This window comes from Rhinatrema bivittatum, chromosome 19 (assembly GCF_901001135.1).
Source record: "Rhinatrema bivittatum chromosome 19, aRhiBiv1.1, whole genome shotgun sequence".
In the NCBI taxonomy this organism is placed as follows: domain Eukaryota; kingdom Metazoa; phylum Chordata; class Amphibia; order Gymnophiona; family Rhinatrematidae; genus Rhinatrema; species Rhinatrema bivittatum.
In genome coordinates this window covers 11,942,513-11,970,252 of record NC_042633.1, presented here as the reverse complement: position 1 = coordinate 11,970,252, position 27,740 = coordinate 11,942,513, and the positions used below count along the sequence as shown (strand labels likewise).

At 46.6% G+C, this 27,740-nt stretch overlaps 1 protein-coding gene across 1 annotated transcript; it reads right to left on the bottom strand.

Annotated features, from left to right (window-relative positions):
• Positions 1-27,740, bottom strand: LOC115081151 (vomeronasal type-2 receptor 26-like). Its single transcript, XM_029585657.1, has 3 exons — positions 27,633-27,740; positions 22,678-22,801; positions 1-923 (listed from the first exon to the last, which is right to left on the bottom strand). Exons 1-3 carry the CDS (start codon positions 27,738-27,740, stop codon positions 1-3), a joined length of 1,155 nt encoding a protein of 384 aa, XP_029441517.1.

The following is a 27,740-nucleotide window of genomic DNA, read 5'->3' as shown; positions in this document are numbered from 1 at the left end:
TTACTTTGTTTTCTTGAGGCTCCCTGTGGCTTTCCCCATTAGGAATTCCTTGGTGTTCATGTCTGGTCTGATTAGGATGATATAACATTTGGGGAAGAATATACAACCCAACAAGCCAGCACTGGAGGACAAAATTGCAAATATTTCCACAGCCACTGTGTATTTCCCTGTCGTGCTTAGATAAGCAGGAATGAAAGAGAGCCAGACAGCAATGAATATAATCATGCTAAAGGTGATGAACTTAGCCTCATTAAAGCTGTCGGGCAACTTTCTAGCTAAAAACGCTACAATGAAGCTGATAGTAGACAACAAGCCCATGTATCCCAGCATGCACCAGAATGCAACCAATGACCCTTCATTGCATTCAAGGACTATCTTTCCCATCTGGGATTTCATGTTCATTTGGTAAAATGGGGGAGCCACAATCAGCCAAGTGACACAGATGAGGACCTGGACAAGACTGCAGGCTAATACTAGGATGTTGGGCAGTCGTGGTCCCACCCATAACTTTAGGTTGCTGGTTGGCTTGGTGGCCTTGAAGGCTATGACCACCATGATGGTTTTGGCCAGCAGGCAAGAGATGCAGATGGCAAATGCAATGCCAAATGTCATGTGTCGCACCATGCAGGTCAGTGTTGTGGGGTGGCCTATGAATACTAATGAGCACCCAAAGGACAGAATGAGGGCTAATAACAGGAGGTAGCTGAGTTCACGGTTGTTTGCTTTCACAACTGGGGTGTGGCGGTTTTGGATGAAAACAACAAGGATAGCAGATGGTATCAGGGCACCAAGCCCAGAGGTAACAGCCAGAACCATACCCAAGGGTTCTTGATAGGACAGAAATTCGATGGACTTCTTCTGGCATGCATCTTGTCTCTTAGTGGGCCATTGGTCATCGGGGCACTTCATGCACTCTGTGGCATCTGTAGAAAGAAGAAATGCCAGATGTGGCTTTGAGAGAAATCAGAATGGGAGTATCATTCACCTTTAGAGATTATTTAACTTCTCCCATTTTCTTTGTATCTAAGATCATGTTGAAATACAAGATATATCTATGTACCCTGATTGTGGAGGCATTAATGTTTTCTGTATTATTTCTTATGATTGTACTGATTAGAGATGTGTTTAGTTTTTGCATATCAGCTCCGGCGACCCGTGGAAAACTTCATTTTTCAACGGGTCCTTTTTTTTTTGTTCAGTGATTTTCTTAAAAAATGAAAAACCCACCCCAACCCTTATAATTTAGTTTATTGCAACCCATCTACCCTCTGGACCCCCCAAAAACTTGCCTACAATCTGTGGTGGTCCAGAGGGGGTCCCGGGAGAGTTCTCCTGCTCCCAGGCCGTCGGTGACCCCCACTGGACCACAATGGATTGTAGGCAAGTTTTGGGGGGTCCGAAGGGTGGGGGGCTGCAATAAACTAAATTGTAAGGGTTGGGGTGGTTTTTTTTTTTTTTTTTTTTTTAATAAAGGTGCCTCCCCCCCCCCCCCCCCACGTTAACCCGAACAACGAATTTTCCTCATAGTTCGGGGAAAATCCGTGTCGGGGTTCGGGTTACCCGAACCAGGACGAATTAGGCAATTTCGTTTAAATTGCCTAATTTGTAATAAAAGAATGCACATCTCTAGTACTGATGTTGTATTGTTTTCAATGTAACTTGCTTGTGGAGGCTTTGCTGTTTTGAATCCAACCTTCAATAGTCATTTACAAATTGAAAAAGAGTTTGTAAATCAGTAAATTAAATTACACTTTGGCAAGTTAATAAAGGCTTATTGTCCAGCCTGGTGAAATCCATACAATAAAGGCTAAATGAACACATTATTCTTGATCATGAGACTTTTACCATAGCGTTTCACATAAATATGGCTTGCAATAATTCTTCCCTTACCAGTCTCATGAAAGGCAGAATACTTTCAAAGTTGTTATGTTCTATTCAACCATCTAAAGAAACAAATAGTATCTTTTAGGGATGTGAATCGTTTTTTGACGATTTAAAATATCGTCCGATATATTTTAAATCGTCAAAAATCATTAGGGCCACGATACAATACCAATTCCCCCGATTTATCGTCAAAAAATCGTAAATCGGGGGAAGGGGGAGGGCAGGAAAACCGGCACACTAAAACCCCCTAAAACCCACCCCCGACCCTTTAAATTAAATCCCCCACCCTCCCGAACCCCCCCCAAATGCTTTAAATTACCTGGGGATCCAGCGGCTGTCCGGAACGGCGGCGGTCCGGAACGGCCCCCTCAATTGAATCGTGTTGTCTTCAGCCGGCGCCATTTTCCAAAATGGCGGCGCAAAATGGCGGCGGCCATAGACCAACACGATTCGACTGCAGGAGGTCGTTCCGGACCCCCGCTGGACTTTTGGCAAGTCTTGTGGGGGTCAGGAGGCCCCCCCAAGCTGGCCAAAAGTTCCTGGGGGTCCAGCGGGGGTCCAGGAGCGATTTCCTGCCGCGAATAGTTTTCCGTACGGAAAATGGCGCCGGCAGGAGATCGACTGCAGGAGGTCGTTCAGCGGCGGTCCGGAACCCCCGCTGAACGACCTCCTGCAGTCGATCTGCCGGCGCCATTTTCCGTACGGAAAACGATTCGCGGCAGGAAATCGCTCCCGGACCCCCGCTGGACCCCCAGGAACTTTTGGCCAGCTTGGGGGGGCCTCCTGACCCCCACAAGACTTGCCAAAAGTCCAGCGGGGGTCCGGAACGACCTTTTGCAGTCGAATCGTATTGGTCTATGGCCGCCGCCATTTTGCGCCGCCATTTTGGAAAATGGCGCCGGCTGAAGACAACACGATTCAATTGCAGGAGGCTGTTCTGGACCGCCGCCGTTCCGGACCGTCGCTGGATCCCCAGGTAATTTAAAGCACAGATGCAGCTTTGATTTCCTTAAGAGAAGCGGGACACGGGAGTTGGAATAACCTGTCTTACACAAACAGTGCAGTTAGCCACCTTTGGGCAAACTCAGCTGGAGCTAAGCTAATGAAATATATTAGGGAAAAAATTAAGTAGAGCAAGAAATAAGACCGCCGCCGTTCCGGACCGCCGCTGGATCCCCAGGGTCGGGGGTGGGTTTTAGGGGGTTTTAGTGTGCCGGCTCACGATTTTAACGATTTTCACGATACTTTACAAACCCAAACGGCAACAATACGATTCCCTCCCCCTCCCAGCCGAAATCGATCGTTAAGACGATCGAGGACACGATTCACATCTCTAGTATCTTTGTTCAAACAAATGGTATTGGAACCCATGAGAGAAGGAACTATACTCGACTTAGTGCTCACTAATGGAGATAATGTCTCCGATGTCCAGGTGGGCACCCACCTCAGCACCAGTGATCATCAAACGGTATGGTTTAATATCACTAAAAGAATAGGGAAAAGAGCCACAAAGACCCGAGTTTTACAGTTCAAAAACACGGACTTTGAGGAAATGGGGAAGTACCTGGAGGAAGAACTAAAAGGATGGGAGAATGAGAGAGATGTGGAGCAGCAGTGGACCAATCTAAAAGAAGCAATCACCAAGGCAACTACTCTATATGTTAGAAATGTAAAGAAAAGCAAAAGAAAATTGAAACCTATCTGGTTCTCAAAGGAGGTAGCTGACAAAATTAAATCTAAAAGAACAGCATTCAAGAAATATAAAAGATCCCAAAGGGAGGAACACAAAGAAGAATATTTGATTCAACTGAGGTAGACAAAGAAATTAATCAAGTTGGCAAAAAGTCAAGCAGAAGAGAGGATTGCCAAGGAGATAAAAAATGGTGACAAAACATTTTTCAGATACATCAGCGAAAAGAGAAAGGTCCAAAGTGGTATAGTGAAATTGAAAGGTGGTAATGATCAATGTGTGGAGAGAGACGAAGAAATGGCAGAAATATTAAACGAATACTTCAGCTCTGTGTTCACTAAAGAAGACCCTGGAGAAGGACCATCTCTACACAACAAGAAACTGGAGGGAAGTGGAATAGATGAAAATCCTTTTACAGTAGAAAATGTATGGGAAGAGCTAAAGATCCTGAAAGTGGACAAAGCCATGGGGCCTGATGGGATTCATCCAAGGATACTGAGGGAGCTCAGAGATGTTCTGGCGGGTCCGCTGTGTGACCTGTTCAGTAGATCCCTAGAAACGGGAGTGGTACCGAGAGATTGGAGAAGAGCAGTGGTGGTCCCGCTTCACAAGAGTGGGAACAGAGAGGAGGCTGGTAACTACAGACCGGTTAGCCTCACTTCAGTGATGGAAAAAGTAATGGAGTCGCTGCTGAAAGAGAGAATAGTGAAATATCTACAGTCCGGAGAATTGATGGACCAGAGGCAACATGAATTCACCAGGGGAAGATCCTGTCAGACAAATCTGATTGACTTTTTTGACTGGGTAACCAAGGAATTGGATCAAGGAAGAGCACTCGATGTCATCTACTTGGATTTCAGCAAAGCTTTTGATACGGTTCCGCACAGGAGACTGGTGAATAAAACAAGAAGCTTAGGAGTGAGTGCCGAGGTGGTGACCTGGATTGCAAATTGGTTGACGGACAGAAGACAATGTGTGATGGTAAATGGTACTTTCTCTGAAGAGAGAGCGGTTTTAAGTGGTGTACCGCAAGGATCGGTGTTGGGACCGGTCCTGTTCAATATCTTTGTGAGCGACATTGCGGATGGGATAGAAGGTAAGGTTTGCCTTTTTGCGGATGACACTAAGATCTGCAACAGAGTGGACACGCCGGAAGGAGTGGAGAGAATGAGACGGGATTTAAGGAAACTGGAAGAGTGGTCGAAGATATGGCAGCTGAGATTCAATGCCAAGAAGTGCAAAGTCATGCATATGGGGAGTGGAAATCTGAATGAACTGTATTTGATGGGGGGGGAAAGGCTGATGTGCACGGAGCAGGAGAGGGACCTTGGGATGATAGTGTCTAATGATATGAAGTCTGCGAATCAATGCGACAAGGCGATAGCAAAAGCCAGAAGAATGCTGGGCTGCATAGAGAGAGGAATATCGAGTAAGAAAAGGGAAGTGATTATCCCCTTGTACAGGTCCTTGGTGAGGCCTCACCTGGAGTACTGTGTTCAGTTCTGGAGACCGTATCTACAAAGAGACAAAGACAAGATGGAAGCGGTACAGAGAAGGACGACCAGGAAGGTGGAGGATCTTCATCGGTTGACGTACGAGGAGAGATTGAAGAATCTAAATATGTACACCCTGGAGGAAAGGAGGAGCAGGGGTGATATGATTCAGACTTTAAGATACTTGAAAAACTTTAATGATCCAAAGACAACGACAAACCTTTTCCGTAGGAAAAAAATCAGCAGAACCAGAGGTCATGAGCTGAGGCTCCGGGGAGGAAGACTAAGATCCAATGTCAGGAAGTATTTCTTCACGGAAAGGGTGGTGGATGCCTGGAATGCCCTTCCGGAGGAAGTGGTGAAGTCTAAAACTGTTAAGGACTTCAAAGGGGCGTGGGATAAACACTGTGGATCCATCGTGTCTAGTGGGCATAAATAGAGAGGAGGCAGCAAACACTGCACGGAGCGGCAGTAGCCACTGAGGCATTCACGGAGCGGGATGCCAGTGGTCAGTAGTTGGTGTTCCACCTTCAGGCAGCAAAACACTGCACGGAGCGGCAGTAGCCACTGAGGCATTCACGGAGCGGGATGCCAGTGGCCAGTAGTTGGTGTTCCACTTTCATGCAACAAAACACTGCACGGAGCGGCAGTAGCCACAGAGGCATTCACGGAGCGGGATGCCAGTGGCCAGTGGTTGGTGTTCCACCTTCACGGAGCGGAAGGATGGAGGGCTGCCATCTCAAAAAAAACCCAAAAAAAAACAAACAAGCAAACAAAACAGGGGTGGGTAAGGGGCAGGGGTGTGGCCTGATGGTTGCGGCGGTTGCTAACCCTGATTGAGCTGGATGTTCACTAGGATGGCGCTGCTCTCTGCATTGGTGGAGGGGTGGAAGGGAATTGGGGCCGGAGGGTGCTGGAAGCCAATAGAGACGGGTGGGAGGGAGAAAAAGGGGGGGAAAAAATGGATAAACTGCGTAGCTTGCTGGGCAGACTGGATCGGCCGTTGGTCTTCTTCTGCCATCACTTCTATGTTTCTATGTTTCTATGAAACTGTTATAGTTACCTGCTGACACCCTTTGAAAATTCAACAGGTAATAATTATGATTGAACCCAGCGCTCTTGTCCACCCCCCTATCTGACCCTGAGCAGGCTCTGAGCCTCAGACTCATTCTCTATCTCTCCACATTATTGCAAGTCTGCTGACGTACTCTCTCATGTACCCTTCCAGGCCCCTTTACTCTATTGGTCATTGCCACTGTGTTTCCTAGGGATGTTCTGTCTTGCATAGTTTGTGTGTCTGATGATGGACATTGCTCCATGATGGCTACCTGTGTATCCATGCACACAACTCAACACTCCCTACCAACAGATAGATAACCCCATGCATATGATAGATATAGATTGTTAGCTTCCAGGTCATCATAGGACTCTTCTTGAAAATTTCACATCATAAATTACTTAAGATCTACGAACCATTGAGGGACTTGAACTTAGGAAAACATCACCAGGGATATAAGTATGATTTTATGCTTTCAAACTCACAGAAAGATAGTATAAACCTTATTTTTCAGGCAAGCTTTAGTCGATGAATAGGGATTAATTTCCAGTTAGTAATTAAGGAATAACACCTTCCTTCAGTCTTCCTTTTACCATCAGGGTATGTAGACTTGGATTCTTTTGATAATGTTGTCTGTGCTTCTTCTAAGTTAGTGTTGCGGTCACCAGCCGCAAACCTCCACAGCCGGATTTCCTCACCCTTTGCAGCAAGACACTTGCTCCCATGCTGGCCAGGCATGCTCCATCCCGCCAACAGCTCCGCACTCCAGTCACGTGGCAGGGAGCAGCCACCTCCTCCTCTGATGCTGCCACTGCTGTCTCCCTCGCTGGCCTAACTATGCACACACGCGTGCCTCTCTCCCCAATTTAAAGGGCCAGCAGTGGGAAAGTTCCCCATGGCCCCAACTGATGACGTCTGGCTGGAGGACTATTTAAGCCCAGTCGTGCCACTCCTTCCTTGCCTCAGCAGCAAGTCTCACTCTTAGAGAGTAGCTGGTTGTTTCTTGACTTCATGCTCCTGATTTCTGGATCCTGTTTCCATGTTCCAGGTTCCTGTTCCAGTGCTCCTGGTCCAGTGTTCCCACTCCTATGCATCAGATTGCTTTTCTGGCTCTGACCTCGGTACGTTTTCTGGACCCTGTGTTGTCTGCTTCCTGCCTTGACCATCTGCCTGTTCATTGGATCTCATCATCTTGCTGCCTGCCATGACCTCTGGCCTCCAACCGTACTTCTCGCCACCGGCCTTGACCTCTGGTGTGTCTGACCACGCCTTGCCTTCTGACTCTGTGGGATTCTTCACTGACCGGAGACCAACACCTAAGTCCAGCCAGCCCTGGTGAACAAGGGCACAACCTGCAGGGAATGAGGGCTGGTATTGGTGAAGGTCCTGTTGGGTTTCCACACCAACAGTTTCTGCCTCCCAGTGATGAGGACCTGCAGAGGGGTTACTGCTTGCAGGTAGCACCAACCTTATCTTGGCACAGGGGTTCACCGATAAACAGTTTTCTGAGGCCATGGACCAGGTGGATATTTCCTGACTGCAGGCCATCCCGGGCCTAGCCCAAAGGATACAGCAGCATCAACAGTGCCTGTAGATGCTGGCCAGTACCATGGAGCATCTTGCAGCTCAATTGGACACTACCACCTGGTTCTTCTTCTCTGGCTCCTCTCGCTCCTCCAGCTGCGAATATGACACTCCATCTGCCGGCCCCTCCTTGGTATGATGGAGATCACAAACAGTACCAGGGTTTTCTTAATCTATGCTTTATGCATTTCTCCTTCCAGCCAGCCCAATTCCCCAGTGACACGGTCAAGACTACTTTTTTTTTTTTTAAATTTTTTATTTATCGCTTTTACAAATATAAACAAAGAATCCTTTGCTTGAAATCAAGAGGAATTACAAAGAAGAAAACTATTGTTAAATTACATTATTAATAGCAGTTACATCACTACATTATATGCATAATTATGTATCCTCATTTATTCTAAGAAATATTTGAGGGGAGGAAAAGGAAAAAGAGGAGTATTAGAAGAAATCAATTTGAACAAAACTCCTATGACAATATCCATATCTAACTATTTTTTAATACGCAGTCCAGGTCTTTTAGATTGCTGGGGTTTCCCTTCTGGCATCTAAGAACCCCCTTAGTTGCTCAGGATTATAAAATACATAGCTATTCCCAGAGTACTTTATTACACACCTAGCGGGGTAACGCAATAGGAAACTTGCCCCCAAAGTTACTACTTCAGGGCGCATTAATAAAAAAGATTTCCTGCGTAACTGTGTAACCCTGGACAAATCAGGAAATATACGGATTAATCCACCCAAATAAGTAACATTAATAGCCTTAAAGTAGTATTTCATAATAAGGGCTCTATCAAATTCTGAAAACAAAGAGACAAAGAGGACAGATCTCTCAACAACCTCAAGCCCAGAGCTTTCCAAGTAGTCAGATAGATTATCAAAATTTCCCATATCCCCTACAGGGGATATCTGTATCTGGCTCTGTCTTTGCTTTAAGTACAGAATCTTTTTAACAGCTGGTATTTGTTCATCCGGAATCTGCAGAATTTCTTTCAGGTATCTTTTGAACGTTAGTAGTGGTATCTCACCCACTACTTTAGGAAAATTCAAAACCCTAAGGTTAAGTTGTCTCAGGTAATTCTCAACAGATTCCAGCCGTCGCATCGAAATAGCCTGATCTCTCACACAAATGGCGTTAACATCAGACACTTGTTTCAGTTCCTCTTTAACCTGCTGTAATGCTTGTATTTGTTCCGCTCCCTTCTGATGAAATTGATTTTCAACAGAGTCCATTTTTTGGGAGATTGCCTCCGTTTTCTGGGTTTGTTCATTGAATGCCTTTGTTAACCCCACAATCAGGTCCCAGAGGGACTTCATTGTAATTACTGCCGGTCGTTTTATCTCAATGGGGTTTCTTATTAGGTTACCCGTTACCTCTCTTCCTCCTGTCGGCAATGTTGGTATCTGCGAGGCTTCCTCTTTCTTCTCCTCTCTCCGTGCTACAGCCTCCGGTGAAATTGAGGTGTCGGGGAGCCTCTCCCAATTCGCAGCGCTTCCAGGCTGTCCACTCGATAGAGTTGCACCTGTGACGCTCCTCACCGGCGACTCTACAAGCCCGGCTGCGTTCGAAGAGATTGCGCTCGGCGGTTCTCACGGTTCCGGGGGGGGGGGGGGGGGGGGGGGGTCAGCGATATTTCCCCAAGCGGAAAAGGGACTCCTCCTCCCGATCCGCTAGCGGGGCTCGTTGCCCCAATTTGTGATATGGGGGATGCATATTGTGAAATTATACGCTGTCCTGCGGGAAGTGAGGGCTCGGGTGGATAGACCCTCACTCTCCCCTTTCTTTTATGAGGCATTTTAAGAAGAAAAAATTCAAAGGTAAGACGAAATGCAGGAGCGTTTGAATATGCGTTCGGTCAGGGAGCCATCTTGGATCCTCTGGTTAAGACTACTTTTATCCTCTCTCTGCTGGATGGAAAGGTCTTGGCCTCTCCTCTGTGGGAGTGAGGAGACCCATTCTTGCAGGATCTGCAATGCTTTATGCAGACCTTCAAACAGGTCTTTGATGAGCCTGGACACCTAACCACTGCAGGTTTTGACATATTCCATCTACGGCAGGGCTCGAGGACCCTAGAGCAATATGCCATAGAATTCTGCACACTGGCTACCGAGCTGGGCTGGTGGGAGGATAGCCTCTGAAGCATCTTCATGGAGGGCCTATCCCTCAGGTCAAAGAAGAACTCACAGCTCGGGAACTCCCAGAAGACCTGGATGCCCTTATTGACCTTGTGGGGAGAATCGACCATTGACTTCAGCAATGGCTCTGGGAATCCAAGTGCCCCACCAACCGGTAAACATCACACCTTCCTTCTCGTGTCCCCTGGTGCAGAACTCTCCCCCAGAATCTGGTCTGCCTCGCTTAGAAGAACCCATTCATTTGGGCTGAAGCTGTCTTATGCCTGAGGAGAGACAGTGGAGGTGCACATTGGGGCTCTGCCTATACTGTGTTGGGAAAGGTCACCTCCTAGCACAGTGCTCCAAGAGGAAGGGAAACTACCCATCCTAGGTGTCAGTGGGGAGATGACCCTAGGCTGTGCCACTCCTGCTTCCCAATGTATAATTCCCGTATCCATCATTCTGCCACAATGCACCTTTCCTACGCTGGTGCTAATTCACTTCGGCACCGGAGGGAACTTCATCCTGAAGGATTTAGTTACTCAGCTATCCCAACTAACGCTACCTAGGACTCTACCCCCTTGAGGTCTCTTCCATACTCGGCAACCCTCTCCCTGGCCGGATCACACAAATCACCGCACCGGTGTTTCTACATACTGGCGTCTTAAACGAAATGATCATCAGCTTCCGTGTCCTTGAAAAATCTGTGCACATTATTGTTCTGGGGCTGCCATGGCTTCAGCTACACTCTTCCAGTATCGATTGGGGAACTCTGCAGCTAACTTCTTGGGGGTACCACAACCAGTCTGCTTGTCTTCTCCCAATTCAATGACCCTCGGTCCCTCTGGCCATGGTCTCATAGAAACATAGATATGACGGCAGAAAAAGACCAATCGGCCCATCTCGTCTACCCAGCAAGCTTCTACACTTGTTTTCCCATACTTATCTGTATCATCAACCACCAAGTTCAGGGCCCTTGTTAGTAACTGTTTGATTCAAATTTCCTGCCATCCCCTGTCACTGATGCAGAGAGGAATGTTGGCATTGCAAAAAAGGTGAGCATAAGGCTTAATGGTTAAGGATAGTAACCGCCACATCAAGCAAGTTACCCCGATGCTTGTTTACCCAGACTGCACAGATCAATGCCTTGTTGGATGTTGACTGAATGTAAATCCTATTTTCCACATTTCCACTTGCCATTGAAGCAGAGAGCAATGTTGGAGTTGCATTAACCGTGCGAAGGCTTATTGAGTAAGGGTAGTATCACCAGGTATAGTAATCCACTCCCATGCCTCTTCTCTTCATTCCCATCCACTAGCCTTCATGGATCCACAGTGTTTATCCCATGCCCCTTTGAAATCCTTCACAGTTTTAGTCTTTACCACTTCCTCCAGAAGGGCATTCCAGGCATCCACCACGCTTTCCGTGAAGAAATACTTTCTTACATTGGTTCTAAGTCTTCCTCACTGGAGCTTCAAATCGTAGCCCCTAGTTCTACTGATTTTTTTTTCCAACATAAAAGGTTTGTTGTTGACCATGGATCATTAAAACCTTTCAAGTATCTGAAAGTCTGTATCATATCATCCCTGCTCCTCCTCTCCTCCAGGGTGTACATATTTAGGTTCTTTAATCTCTCCTCATAAGTTATTTTATGTAGACCATCCACCTTTTTGGTCGCCCATCTCTGGACCGCCTCCATCCTGTCTCTGTCCCTTTGGAGATACGGTCTCCAGAACTGAAGACAGTACTCCAGGTGAGGCCTCACCATGGCCCTGTACAAGGGGATCATCACTTCCTTTCTCTTACTAGATATTCCTCTCTCTATGCAGCCCAGCATTCTTCTGGCTTTAGCTATTGCCTTGTCACATTGTTTCGCCGACTTCAGATTGTTAGACACTATCAGCCCAAGGTCTCTCTCCTGCTCCGTGCACATCAGCCCTTCACCCCCCATCAAATACAGTTTTTTTTTATTTTCACACCTCATATACATGACTCTGCATTTTTTGGCATTGAATCTCAGTTGTCGTATCGTCGACCACTCTTCCAGTTTCCTTAAATCTCATCTCATTCTCTCCACTCCTTCCGGCATGTCCACTCTGTTGCAGATCTTAGTATCATCCTCATAAAGACAAACCTTACCTTCTATCCCGTCCACAATGTCGCTCACAAAGATATTGAACAGGACCAGTCCCAATACTGATCCTTGCGGCCCTCTGCTTAACACCACTCTCTCTTCAGAGTAATTTCCATTTACCATCACACATTGTCTTCTGTCCGTCAACCAGTTTGCAATCCAGGCCACCACCTCAGCACTCACTCCTAAGCTTCTCATTTTATTCACAAGCCTCCTGTGTGGGGCCATATCAAAAGCTTTGCTGAAATCCAAGTAGATGACATCGAGCACTCTTCCTTGATCTAATTCCATAGTCACCCAGTCAAAAAAGTCAATCAGACTCTGGTCCAGCAATTCTTCCGACTGTAGATAGTTCACTATTCTTTCTTTCAGCAGTGACTCAATTACTTTTCCCACCACCGAGGTGAGGCTAACTGGCCTGTAGTTTCCAGCCTCCTCTCTGCTCCCACTCTTGTGAAGCGGGACCACCACCGCTCTTCTCCAATCATTCAGCACCACTCTCGTTTCCAGGGATCTATTGAACAGGTCATGTAGCGGACCTGCTAGCACATCTGAGCTCCTTCAGTATCCTGGGATGTAGTTCATCAGGCCCCATGGCTTTGTCCACTTTTAGTTTTTCTAGCTCTTCCCATACATTCTCTTCTGTAAACGGAGTTACATCCACTCCCTCCAGTTTCTTGTTAACTAGCGATGGTCCTTCTCCAGAGTCCTCTTTAGTTAACACCGAACTGAAGTATTCATTTAATATTTCTGCCATTTCTTCGTCTCTCTCCACACATTGATCCTTTTCACCTTTCAGTTTCACTATACCACTTTGAACTTTTCTCCTTTCTCTGCTGTATCTGAAAAATGTTTTATCACCTCGCTTTACCTCTTTGGCAATCCTTTCTTCCGCTTGACTTTTTGCCATCCTGATTACTTTCTTTGTCTCCCTCAGTTCCACCAGATATTCTTCCTTGTGTTCCTCCCTTTGGGATCCTTTATATTTCTTGAATGCTGTTCTTTTAGCTTTTATTTTGTCAGCCAACTCCTTTGAGAACCAGAAAAGTAAAAGAAAAATGAAACCTAACATATAGATCAGTTGCCTTGGTAATTGCTCCTTTTAGATTGGTCCACTGTTGTTCCACATCTCTCTTGTTCTCCCAGCCTTCTAGTTCTTCCTCCAGGTACTTCCCCATTTCATCAAAGTCCGTGTTTTTGAACTGCAAAACTCGGGTCTTCATGCTTCTTCTCCATATCCTATTTGTGAAATGAAACCATACCATTTGATAATCATTGGTGATTAGGTGGGCACCCACCTGGATATCAGAGACATTACCTCCATTAGTGAGCACTAAATTGAGTATAGCTCCCTCCCTCATGGGTTCCATTACCATTTGTTTGAACAGAGCCCCTTTCAGGGCATCCACTATCACTCTACTATTATTTGATTCTGCAGAAGGGATTCTCCAGTCTCTATCCAGCAGATTAAAATCTCCAACAATCACCACTTCTCCCTTCTTTCCCATCTTTTGGATGTCTTCAACCAGATCTCTGTCAAGCTCTTCCATTTGATTTGGAGGCCTGTAAACCACTCCATTAAAAATGGATGCCCCATCATCTTTTTTTAGGTCGGCCCATAGTGCTTCTTCTTTGCCCCATCTTGCTTGCAGCTCAGATGCTTGGATATTGTTTCTGACATAAAGAGCCACTCCTCCCCCTTTCCTGTCCTCTCTGTCCTTCCTTAACAAGTTATAGCCCGGTATTGCCGTATCCCAGTCATGAGATTCCGTGAACCACATCTCCGTGACAGCAACAATGTCCAAGTCCGCCTCTACCATTAGGGCTTGCAGATCTGGGATTTCATTGCCCAAACTATGAGCATTTGTGCTCATAGCTTTCCAGCTTTTCTCTTCAGGTTACTGCTTTCTTGGACTCCTTTTGTGACTTATTTAGTTGAGTTTTGTTATCCACTTCACCCTTTTCCATTGCATTTGTATTTCGGGGGTGACATTCTAATTTCTTACTGCCACCCCCGGCATCTACTTTAAATGCCTTATGACATAGGATTTGAATTTATCTCTTTGGATCCTTTTTCCTGCCACAGACAAATGTAAGCCATCTTTGACAAAGAGCTTTTTACTGTTCCATACACGGCCCCAGCTCCCAATAAATCCAAAACTTTCATCCTTACACCAGGATGTAGTGTATTTGGATTTTCAGAAGGCGTTTGACAAAGACCCTCATGAGAGGCTTCTTCAAAAACTAAAATGTCATGGGATAGGAGGCGATGTCCTTTCGTGGATTACAAACTGGTTAAAAGACAGGAAACAGAGAGTAGGATTAAATGGTCAATTTTCTCAGTGGAAAAGAGTAAACAGTGGAGTGCCTCAGGGACCTGTACTTGGACCGGTGCTTTTCAATAATGGGCGGATTTTAAAAGCCATGCTCGCGTAAATCCGCCCGGATTTACGCGAGCAGGGCCTTGCGCACTGTCGCGCCTATTTTCCATAGGCTGCCAGCGCGCGCAGAGCCCCGGGACGCGAGTAGGTCCCGGGGATTTTTTAAGGGGGCGTGTCGGGGGGCGGGACCCGATGACGCTGCGTTTCAGGGGCGGGGTGTCGCATTTCGGGGGTGGGACCAGGGGCGTGGCATTGGCCCGGGGGCGTGGTCCAGGCCTCCGGACCAGCCCCCGGGTCGGAGGACGGCGCGCTAGCAGTCCGCTGGCGTGCGTAGATTTACGTCTGCTTCTCGCAGGCGTAAATCTACGGACAAAGATAAGGGGGGGTTTTAGATAGGGCCGGGGGGGTGGGTTAGGTAGAGGAAGGGAGGGGAAGGTGAGGGGTGGGCGAAAGAAAGTTTCCTCCGAGGCCGCTCTGATTTCGGAGCGGCCTCGGAGGGAACGGAGGCAGGCTGCGCGGCTCAGCGCGCACCGGCTGCCCAAAATAGGCAGCCTTGCGCGCGCCGATCCAGGATTTTAGAGGATACGCGCAGCTATGCGCGTATCTTATAAAATCCAGGGTACTTTTGTTTGCGCCTGCTGCGCAAACAAAAGTACGCGATCGCGCAGTTTTTAAAAATCTACCCCTATATATATAAATGATCTGGAAAGGAATACGACGAGTGAGGTTATCAAATTTGCGGATGATACAAAATTATTCAGAGTAGTTAAACCACAAGCAGACTGTGATAAATTACAGGAGGACCTTGCAAGACTGGAAGATTGGGCATCCAAATGGCAGATGAAATTTAATGTGGAGAAGGGCAAGGTGTTGCATATAGGGAAAAATAACCCTTGCGGTAGTTACACGATGTTAGGTTCCATATTAGGAGCTACCACCCAGGAAAAAGATCTAGGCATCATAGTGGATAATACTTTAAAATCGTAGGCTCAGTGTGCTGCAGCAGTCAAAAAAGCAAATGGAATGTTAAGAATTATTAGGAAGGGAATGGTTAATAGAATGGAAAATGTCATAATGCCTCTGTATCGTTCCATGGTGAGACCGCACCTTGAATACTGTGTACAATTCTGGTCGCCGCATCTTAAAAAAGATATAGTTGCGATGGAGAAGGTACAGAGAAGGGCAACCAAAATGATAAAGGCGCAAGAGACCATCCCCCTCGACACTAACGGATTACAAAACTTCCATGCACAGCTACAGAAACACCATACTTCGCACAAAAAAAGACTATTATGCGAGTAAAATTCACAATTTTCTATTCGATGCCAAAGCTCTGTTCTCCTATGTCACAGAGCTCACGAAACCTAACTCTCCAGTCGTCCCAGATTGCCAAGCTCAATCTAGATGCTCCGAACTTGCACAATTTTTTGAAAATAAAATCCTCAGACTAGTAGCCCCACTGACTTCCTCAAACACAGGACCACCATCACCCTCCGTCTCCCACTTATACCAGAAAGCAAACTTAAAAGCCTTCGAACCTACCACCTCCCTTGAAATTGAATCCATTCTCAAAAAGATGAAGCCGTCCTCACACCCGACTGACTCCATTCCCTCAAAATTACTACTCACCGTCCCAGAAACCATCTCCAAGCTGCTAGCGAAGATTATCAACTGCTCTCTAACACAAGGATCAGTACCTGATGTCCTGAAACTCACCACTCTTAAACCTCTACTCAAGAAACCAAACTTGAACCCAACGGACCCAGCTAACTATCGCCCCATTACTAACATCCCTTTTGTCGCCAAACTCATGGAAAAAATAGTGAACAAACAACTATCGGATTACCTAGAGGAACATAAGATTCTCGCTCCTGCCCAATTCGGATTCCGCAAATCTCTCAACACGGAATCTCTACTAATCTCTCTAACGGACAAAATCCTCACAGGCCTTGATAAAAAGACCCTGTACCTGCTAGCACTACTCGATATATCTGCAGCTTCGACACTGTGAAGCACTCCATCCTTATCAACTGCCTCTCAGACATTGGTATATCAGGAACAGCCATGGAATGGTTCAAGTCATTCCTCAATAACAGGAAATTCAAGATCAGAATTAGCAACAAAGACTCACCCCGTCAAAGCCACATTCGGAGTCCCCCAAGGATCTTCGCTCTCCCCCACCTTATTCAACATCTACCTACTTCCTCTCTGTCAGCTTCTCACAAATCTAAAGGTTATTCATTTCATTTACGCAGATGATGTCCAGATCCTGATACCAGTCAAAGAATCAATCGCTAAAACGCTCACTTTTTGGAACAGTTGCCTGCAGTCTATAACCGTCCTCCTTACCAACTTTAATTTAGTATTCAACATGTCAAAAACGGAACTACTACTCATCGATCAAGAGGACAACAAACATGCTCAGGTGCTCCACAACCTCCCTTCACTCCAAATATCCACTACCACAAATGTAAGAGACTTGGGAGTAACTATAGATAATAGGCTGAATTTAAAAAGATTCGTCAACAACACAACGAAAGAATGCTTCCATAAATTGCTTATTCTAAAAAATCTGAAACCCCTCCTTCACCTGCAGGCTTCCGAACAGTTCTCCAAGCCATCTTATTCTCAAAAATAGATTACTGCAATTCCCTTCTAATCGGTCTTCCAGCTATCACCACCAAACCACTTCAAATGCTACAGAATTCTGCAGCAAGAATCTTAACTAATACCAGCAGAGAAGAACACATCACCCCCATTCTTATGTACTTACATTGGCTACCTATTAAATTCAGAATTCAGTATAAAGTGCTAACCATGATCCATAAAACTATTCACTCTCTAACCTCGCTCGAACTATCCTTCCCTCTTCAACATCACTCAGCCTCCAGACCAATCAGAACAACATACCTAGGTACCCTTCATGTTCCCCCCGCCAAGTCAGCTCTCAAGAAACGAGCCTTCTCAATTGCTGGTCCTATACAATGGAACAGTCTTCCCTCAGAACTTCGCACTGAACCCTGCCTGTGGACGTTCAAAAAAAAATTGAAGACCTGGCTCTTCACAAGAGCATTTACTTAAAGTCCCTTTTACCTGACCCTACATTATAGTACTTAGGTTCTGACGTGTTTAACTGCTAGAAGTTCCCCTTACTCCTTATCATGTAATCCATGTTTGATTCTCATGTTTACCTTTCGCAATTCCCCCTAATCCCCTCTTGTTATCCATGTTCAATTCTATTATAATCCATGTTCAATTCTATTCTTATTCAATTATTGTCCAATTTTTTGTTCATATTGTTTGCTGTAATTTCCAATAGTTGGTTCTCTGTAAACCGAAGCGATATGTACTTGTACATGATCTTCCGTATAAAAAAAGTTTAAAATAAAATAAATAAATAAATAAAGGGGATGGAACAGCTCCCCTATGAAGAAAAGCTGAAGAGGTTAGGGCTGTTCAGCTTGGAGAAGAGACGGCTGAGGGGGAATATGATAGAGGTCTTTAAGATCATGAGAGGTCTTGAACGAGTAGATGTGACTCGGTTATTTACACTTTCAAATAATAGAAGGACTAGGGGGCATTCCATGAAGTTAGCAAGTAGCACATTTAAGACTAATCGGAGAAAATTATTTTTCACTCAACGCACAATAAAGCTCTGGAATTTGTTGCCAGAGGATGTGGTTAGTGCAGTTAGTGTAGCTGGGTTCAAAAAAGGTTTGGATAAGTTCTTGGAGGAGAAGTCCATTAATGGCTATTAATCAATTTTACTTAGGGAATAGCCACTGCTTTTAATTGCATCAGTAGCATGGGTTCTTCTTAGTGTTTGGGTAATTGCCAGGTTCTTGTGGCCTGGTTTTGGCCTCTGTTGGAAACAGGATCCTGGGCTTGATGGACCCTTGGTCTGACCCAGCATGGCAATTTCTTATGTTCTTATGTTCTTATGATTTGAGCCATACATTGAAGATATGGCTTAGTCTCTCCTTTCCCTTTCCATGAACAGGTAACACTTCTGAAAAGGCAATGGTTGTCATCATGTGACTAATCTGCTTCGCTAGAGACTGGAAATCTCTCTGTACCTCTTGGATGCTGTTTCTAGCAAGGTCCCCCAGTACTCAAAGTTTGAGGACTTGTTTTCGAAGAAAATGGCTAAGACACTTCCGGAACACCAACCATTTGATTGTGCTATCAATCTCCTGCCAGGTACCATGCCACCCCGGAGACCAACGCCATGTTACAGTATATTCATATTCAGGAGAACCTGGAGAGAGGTTTCATCCGGCCTTCCATCTCTCTAGCAGGAGCCAGGTTCTTCTTTGTTGCAAAGAGGAATGGTACACTCAGGGCTTGCATCGACTATTGGGGCATGAATACCATAACTAAAGGAGACCGGTATCTTTTTTCCCCTTATTCCAGAGCTCCTGGACTGACTGCAGGGAGCCAAGAACTTTACTAAGCTGGACTTCTAGGGGGTGACAAGTGGAAGACCGCATTCAACCCAACAGACGGCCACTATGAATACCTAGTCATGCCATTTAGTCTGTGTAATGCCCCCACAGTTTTCTAGCTGTTGCGCCCATCTGTCGTAGGTGGCTGTGACCTTTGCTGCTCACCTCCTTTCTATATGCATCTCCGAGTCTGGGGAGAATGGTGGCCTCCGCTTCCACACTCCGACCCTCATGGCGTGCCTGGGATGGCGTGGACGCTCCTGGCAGCCATCTTAAATCTGGGTTCACCTAAGTCATGTGCACGTGCGACTGCCCTCTTCTTAATCATGTCATGGCGGGAACCTTGGGGGCATCCAAACCGCATGATGTCATCTGCTTACCATACTTTATCTCAGCTGAACTCTTGCTATACGAGTTAGCAAGGATTCATTCCTGCTATTTCTGCCACGTTGGGACTTCGTCTCTCTGAGTGTCCTAGTTACCCGCTTCTCGGGGGCCTTGCCGCACTCAGGGCTATCCGCTCCTCAGAGAGCCATTTCTCTCTCTCTCATTCCAGCGAGTCCTGCATCGTTCCTGGATGACCCTCGCTGTTCCTTAACTGGATCTCCTCGGTGCCTGATCTTCCATCTACGTCTACAGTACCTGTGTGAGTACAGAATCTGCTCTACTACCTTTGTGGCACGAATTCTCGGGTTACTCCGCTTGTGGGCCACACCCGGATCCCCTCTGTCTTGTGCACGCCTTCTGGCCTGCCCCACACTGCGGCTTCTGGCCTGCCCCACACTGCGGACCACTACCGGAGGTGCCAGCACAAGCTACGCCTAGAGAAGGTATTCACCAGACCACTCTGCACTGCAGACTACAATCTGGATTGAATCCATTGATCTGCTCCTTGGATCACCATAGGCTGTATAATAGTTATTCCTCTGTTGTCCATTACTGCTGAGAATTTGCCTGTTGTGGTAAGGCCCACAGGGCTCCTCCCTGTGGGCATAGTCTCCACTCTCCACTACCCAAGGGTCCACTTCTTGTTCAAAGACACACCGAACATAACAGTAGCATATGATCAACGAGGTCTTCAGGGACCTGTTACACACAAGTGTCCTAGTATACCTTGATGACATCCTCATCTACTCTAAGGATCTCCACTCTCATCGGCAGGCATGTACTCCAGCGATTGCAGATCCATAAACTGTACACCAAACTTGAGAAATGTCTGTTTGAGTGCGAATTGCTCCCCTTCCTGGGATATATAATTTCCTGTACTGGATTACACATGGACCCAGAGAAGGTCTCTTGGATCCAAAGGTGGCCCCAACCGTCCAGCCTTCAGGCCCTGCAATGATTCCTGGTATTCACGAACTTTTATAGACATTTAATTCCACGGTACTCCCAACTTGTCGCACCACTCACCAATCTCACTAAGAAGGTGATCAATTCCAAGAAGTGGCCTCCTGAAGCAGTTACAGCATTCAATAATTTGAAGCAAGCCTTGTTTCAAGACACTAGCTTTCGTCATCCGGATCCCTCATGTCCACTTATCCTGGAGGTGGATGCCTCCTCCAAAGTGGTGGGCTGTGGTGCAGAGTCAAAATTCTGACAAGAGAACCCTACGTCCCTGCTTCTTCTTCTCCAGGAAGTTCTCCCCGCAGAAAGGAATGATGTCATTGGTGATAAGGAACTGCTAGCCATCAAGCTGGCTTTTGAAGAGTGGCATCAGTGGTTGGAGGGCACACAGCATACTATTATGGTATACACTAAATCACAAAAACCTAGAGTACCTTCGCCTCGCCCAGCACCTGAACACCCGCCAGGCCCGCTGGTCCTTATTCTTCGCCCGCTTCAATTTCGTACTATGCTACTGGCTGGCTTCCAAGAACACCCGGGCAGACTCACTCTCACGAGCATTTGAGACAGGATACAATTGATTCCCCAGGCTACATCATTGACCCAGCATGGGCACATCTGACCACGGCCCTGCTGGCTCCTCCTGGGAAGACAGTAGTTCCCCTGCCACACTGCCAGAATATATTGGTGTGGGCCCATGACTCATGCATCGCGGGTCATCCAGGAAGGCTGCGTGTGGAAAAGGGCATCAGGGCATTTGTGGACTCATGTCCTATCTGTGCCCAACAAAAGCCCTTGATAGGATGACCTTGGTGGCTGTTACAGCCGCTGCTGGTCCCCAAAGAACCCTGGACCCAACTGTCCACCGATTATGTGTTGGACCTTCCCCACTCAAGTGGCTGCCATGTCATTTGGGTCATCATAGACTGATTCTCAAAAATGACCCATTTCACTGCTCTCCCCAGCCTACCCTCAGCTCCTGAACTGGTGAAGCTCTTTATCACTCACATTTTTCACCTGCACAGACTTTCACTTCATATTGTCTCTGAAAGAGGGGTTCAATTTACTGCCAAATTCTGATGCTCATTTTGCTGCAGGTTTAACATTCACTTGGACTTCACTACTGCCTATCACCCTCAGGCAGTAGTGGCCAAGTGGAGCAAACTAACCACACCTTGAAGACCTTCCTCCACTCCTTTGTGATTGACTGCCAAGATGACTGGGCCTCCCTTGGGCTGAATTTTCACAATAGATTCATATCAACTCAGCCACAGGGTCTTCTCCATTTCTTACAGTGTATGGGAAAAAGTCTGCACCACCACTTCCTATACCGCTCTCAGTACCTTCCCCAGCGCCTTAATTGACTGCCCTAGTACTCCAGGAACTTTGGATTTGAACCAAAACTATGATTCAACCCAGGGGACAGGGTCTGGCTCAGCACTTGCCACATCAGACTCAGGGTGCCCTCCATGAGACTGGCTCCCTGCTATATTGGAGTGAAGGAGTAGCCTAGTGGTTAGAGCAGTGGGCTATGAACCAGGAGACCAGGATTCATGTCCCACTGTCACTCCATTGCCTCAGGTACAAACTTCACCTACCATACCTGAATGTAATCTGGACATAAAAGTCCTGGATGTGAGGCGATGCCATAAGAGATGGGAATACCTGATTTCCTCTGAGGGCTTTGGGCCCAAAGAGAACACCTAGGAACCTGCTTAGACAAAGACCTGCTCAGACACTTGCACAGAGAAGGGGGTGTAGAGGTCGCCTGCTGCAAACCTCCGTCGCTGGCTTCCCTCACCTTTTGGAGCAAGACACTTGCTCCTGTGCTGGCCAGGCACTCTCCATCCCGCTGACAGCTCCATGCTCTAGATGTGCAAAAGGGAGATGCCGCCAGTGCCCTCTCCCTTGCTGGCACTCCTGGGCACATGCCTCTCTCCCCAATTTAAAGGGCCATCAGCAGGAAAGCTCCCCAACTGATGATGTCTGGTTGGGGGACTATTTAAGCCCAATTGTGCCGCTCCTTCCTTGCCTCAGCAACAGGTCCCACTCTTAGAGAGGATGCTGGTTGTTTCCTGACTCCGGGCTCCTGTTTCCACATTACTGGTTCCTTGGTGGATCTCACAGAGAGCCCAGTTTCCACCTCCTGATATAGAGGACCTGCTGGGGATTACCACCTGCAGGTAGTGCCAACCTCGTCTCAGCACAAGGGTCCACCGACCAACAGCTACTGTTTCAATTAAGTTTGTCTTTTCACTTATTGATATCAATTGGAAGATATATTTCATTTTAATTATGTATGTTTCTTGAACCGTGCCAAGAATAAATAAAACACAAGGCAATTCTTCACTAGGAAATCTACTTTTTAAGATTTTAATATATATGCTGGTATTTGATTGTCTATGAACATTTGCTCAGAACTGTAGCTGCATACCCTGTAATGCTTTTGCCCATTAAACTGATCTAGAAGGAATCATTGTATCCTCTAATACCAACCTTCCATCCTTCTAAATATGCTCACTACTGAGTATAATTCATGGCACTCACCGGTTTGGTTACTAAACTCTTCTTTGGAGCAGGGGATGCAGTCAAAGCAGCAGGCAGGTTGCCCTTCCAGAATGGCCTTCCTGAACCCAGGACCACAGCTCTCACTGCAGATAGAGACAGGAGCCTTAACAGAGACAAATGTGGAGGGGGACAGAGCAAATTTATCTATTAATAATGAACCAAGAGGCTCTTTATTTCAGGCAAGAGTGGTGCATAAGTTAAGACACACTGGGAAAGGTTAAAAAAAATGAATACTGGTAAAGAGATCTGAGGGGATGGAAGCAGCAGAGAAAAGGACTACTAAAATGATAAACTCTACAAAGAGGGGCTTAAGACATGCAAAATGGATGTGCTGGAGGAAAGAGGGCTTATGCTAGAAACATCAAATATTTGTCAGGTTTCAATAGTACAGGATGGTGAAATGTTGCATAGAAAAAAGCTTCAAGATTAATCTCCCTCCTTTGTGTGTGGCAACCCTCCCGCTTTCCATGGCTGAGTATGATAATTAAATCTTTTCGGATGTTTCAGCTTGAGGACCACTGAATGTTTCACACAAGGATGGGCAGTAAAGAGGAAAACTCTCCTTCCAGTTGGGGCAACTATCCAGCACTAAAGTATGAAAACCCACCCTAACATCCCTCAGGGGTAGAGGGGGAAGGCAGAGGTTTAAAAAGAAGTAATCAGATGATAACACAAGTATTGTAGGGTAGATTTTCAAAGACGCGTGTGTGCCCATCTGCGTGTGGTTCCCGGCACGTGCACGCATCTCTGTGCACATATTATAAAATAGGATTCCCGTGCACACATGCGCACCAGATTTTTATATCGGCACACTCATGTGCAGGCGGGTCGCAGCTCACGTGTGCAAGGGGGGGTGATTTTAGTTAAAAACGTGTGGCAACATGATCAGGCCTACACCAGTTGCCTCCCAGTCCTTCCAATTAAGGAGCAGACTGGGAGGGATCTTTCCTTACCCCCTACCTTACCTTCCTCTCTCTTCCCCTCCCCTCCCCAACCCCTAAACCTATCCTAACTAACCTCTTTAATTTTTATTTTTGAACTTAGCTGCTCCTTCGAGCAACAGGAGGTTTTGAGCTCCAGCCAGCTCCCAGTGCAGGCTTCCCCGGGACAGGGCCTAATGGTTCCTGTCCTGGTCAATCTCCACTCCATCCCGCCCCCGACCCGCCTGTTTTACAAAGCCTGGCACTTCTGCACATATCAAGCTGTTGCAGGGGGGCCCAGCCATGCGCATACTTCCCATTATTTGCGCTTGCCAGGCTTTTAAAGTTTGTCCTTGTCTGAATCTTTCTTTTTTCAACAAACAATACATTTTTCTAATCATATTTTCAAACAATACATTTTTCTAATCTAATCAATCGTCGGCCTCTATGACATAGTGAGGGCACAGGTAGCGCCGGCGCCATTTTGAATACTGGCAATACGGCCCGAGTGCTGGAGGTCGCTCCCGGACCCCCGCTGGACTTTTGGCAAGTCTTGTGGGGGTCAGGAGGCCCCCCAAGCTGGCCAAAAGTCCCTGGTGGTCCAGCGGGGGTCCGGGAACGATCTCCTGCACTCGGGCCGTATTGCCAATATTCAAAATAGCGCCGGCGCTACCTCTGCCCTGTCACATGGTAAGGGCAAACGGCCATCGGCGCCATTTTTTTTTTAGCATAGCTGATGGCCTGGGAATGGGAGATCGCTGCCCGCGGCCCCCTGGACCACCAGGTATGTGTAAGAAGTTTTTTTGGGGGGGTTGGGAGAGTGGGGGAGGCTAAGGGGGTAATTTTAAAGGGTCGGGTGGGGTTTTTTTTATTGGGCCATCGGCGCCATTTATATTAGTGGCAGCCAAAATGGCACCGATGGCCCGAGAGCGGGAGATCGCGCCGGGACCCCCCCCCCCACTGGACCACCAGGTAATTTAAAACATTTTGGGGGGGTTCGGGAGGGTGGGGGATTTGTTTTAAAGGGTCGGGGTGGGTTTAGGGGTTGTTTTGGTGTGCCGGTTTTCCAGCCCTCCCCCCCTCCCCCGATTTACCATTTTCACGATAAATCGGGGGAATTTCTATTGTATCGCGACTCTAACGATTTTTGACGATTTAAAAATTATCTGACGATTTTTTTTAAATCGTCAAAAAACGATTCACATCCCTATTAAATAGTATTATGGCGAGAGTAGTAAGGCCTAGGAATTGCGTCAGGGGAGAGGTGAGGATGGGGATTAGGGATTTGCGTAAGGTGGGGGGATAGTGGGCATGGAGGGGAGGTAGTCTGGCGAAAGGATGGTGGATGCGAGGGATAGGGTATGTTGCCATTTGAGGAAGCAGGTAGTACTGGTGGGGGCAGACAAGGGAGGATGTCTCGGGGGAAAGTAGCTGAGTAGGAGATGTTGAATACAGAGAGAGAGCTGTGGATAGAGTATAAGATGGTACAAGAAGGTACAGCAAATACAAGATTTATTTATTTATTTATTTCGGTGCTTTTATATACCAAGGTATAGCAGTTAGCCTTCACCCCGGTTTACAGTAGAACAACTTATTACATCGAAACCAGGACATGGAACAACGAGAGGTAGAGAATATATCGAACTGGTAACAGAGAAACATAGAACAAAACTTAAATGCTTGAACAGGGTTGCGGCGTGTTTAACTTAAACTTTGCATTGCAGGAAAGCACTGGGAAATGGGTTCATAGAGAACAAAAGTACAAGGTACAAAGTACAAAACTCTTGTGTAGCTTATTGAGTTCATCTAGGTAGGGAAGTTCTGGTGGAGGGAGAATAACATTTAGCCCACGCTGTCTCTGAAAGTTTGGCTAAATAACCAGGTTTTCAGTTCTTTTTTGAAGGATTTGCAGTCGGATATCGATCTTAGGTATTGGGGTAAGGTGTTCCATAAGAATGGGCCAGTAATAGAGAAGGCTCTGTTTCTTGTACTCGTGAGTTTCGCTGTTGGGAGTGATGGTATGTCGAGAAATAGTTTGCTTGCCGATCTGGTGTGACGTTGATGTTTTTGTTGGTGTATCATGTTGCTGAGTGTGTTGTTATCCATTTTGTATAAGGCGTTATGTACTAAAGTTAGGGTCTTAAATTCGATCCGTTGTTTGATTGGGTGCCAGTGAAGACATTTTAGTACAGGGGTGATGTGTTCCGTCTTTTTTTTGCCTGTTAGGATTCTGGCTGCGGCATTTTGTAGTAGCTGGAGTGGTTTTAGTGTAGATTTGGGAAGACCTAATAAAAGCGAGTTGCAGTAGTCAGTGCTGTTGAAAATTAGTGATTGAAGAATTGTGTGGAATTCCTGATGATGGAGAAGTGGCTTTAGATTTTTCAGGACATGCAGTTTATAGAATCCTTCTTTGGTTTTGGTAGCGATGGGTTTTTTTAGGTTGAGATGTTTGTCAATCCAGATGCCGAGGTTCTTTGTATCATTTTTTATCGGGATGTTAATGTTTTCAATTGTTAGGGAGTGTGTATTGAAGGTAAGATCTGTAAGATTTCTTCCTATGAGGATGCATTCCGTTTTGGACATGTTTAGGCATAGTTTCAGATTGTTTAGCGTGTTACTAATTGAGGTTAGGTGGTTTGCTGTAGTAGCGAGAGCCTCTTCTAGTGTGTTGGAGATTGGGATGATGAACTGGATGTCATCGGCGTATATATAGTAAGAAATTCCGAGGCTTGAGATGAGGTGGTATAGAGGGAGAAGGTATATGTTGAAGAGGGTTGCAGATAGTGCGGACCCTTGAGCTACACCGGTCTCGAGAGGAAGGGGGTTAGATGAATTGTTGTCCATGGATGGTACAAAATGGTAGGGATGTGCATTCATTTCATTCGTTTAATTCATTTCATATGTTTCCCATTACATGTCAATTAGATGTGCATCCGTTTCATATGTTTCATACGTTTCATATTACATGCTTGTATAGGAAACGTATGAAATGGATGAAACGAATTCACATCCCTACAAAATGGAAGAGGTGCCGAGGCAGGCGAGGCATGCCCGAGCATGGGCTGGATAGGAGCAAGGTTGGACTGAAGACAGACAATGGAATCCGGAACAGGAACAAGTCTGGAATGAAGACAATGATGACCGAAGGTACTGACCCTCCACTGGACCCGCATGCTTTGGAAAGACCAACAATGCAATGGTGGTCTCTTGAACAGTCCTTCGACCCTTCCAAGCCCTTTCGGACCTGCCGCTGGGTAACAGCAAGAAGCGGCAGGCCGGACGGAGGCCAGGGCAAATGAAGACCTTGGATGAAGACTCAGGCGAAGATGTGGGTACTTGGATGAAGACTCAGGTGAAGACATTTGGACGAAGACGAAGGATCATGGTACTGTAGACAAGGTGTCAGGAGTGAGGTTCAGTAGATAAGGAGTCAGGAGCGAGGTTCTGTAGACAAGGAGTCAGGATCAAGAGCTGGGTTGAGACTGCGACGCAGCGCGCCCTACACAGCCCACCCGCAGGGCTGGTCACAGAACACGCTGGAACCAACGTAGACTCTAGATGAGAAAATGGAATAACTGAGAAGAGCATGTTGCAGAAACTGTAGAGGCCTGCACCGGGGTGCACCCTACTCAGCCGCCAGTGGCTGGTCGCGGACCACGCTGGAATGGAGCAGGTTCAAACAGAGTCTTAGACATGGACGGGCGCAAATGCAAGGGGCTCCGAAGACCAGGACAGGATTCAAGCTCAGGATACAAGATACAGGATTCTCAGACAACTCGGGGTTCAAGACATAGGAGGAGAATATGGCCTTGTACCCTGAGGCGCCCTACATAGCCCATGGTATGCCAGGAAAGGTGGCGATGAGGAACCAGGGGTTCAGGACATCTGGACTGGAGGATGGACATCTAGACTGGAGGATGGACATCAGGGATTTTTATTAGCAAAGTTATCATACATTCAGCCACAAGTATCTGTGAATCAATTAACATTTTTTTACAGCTGATTGACTTTTACGGGTTTGGAGAACATCATGGTGGCAGAGCCTGTGGTCACCGAGTGGCTCTCTTTCAAGCATGACTTTAGATCCCTGTTGCTCACATTACCCACCTCCGTGGTGGGCAT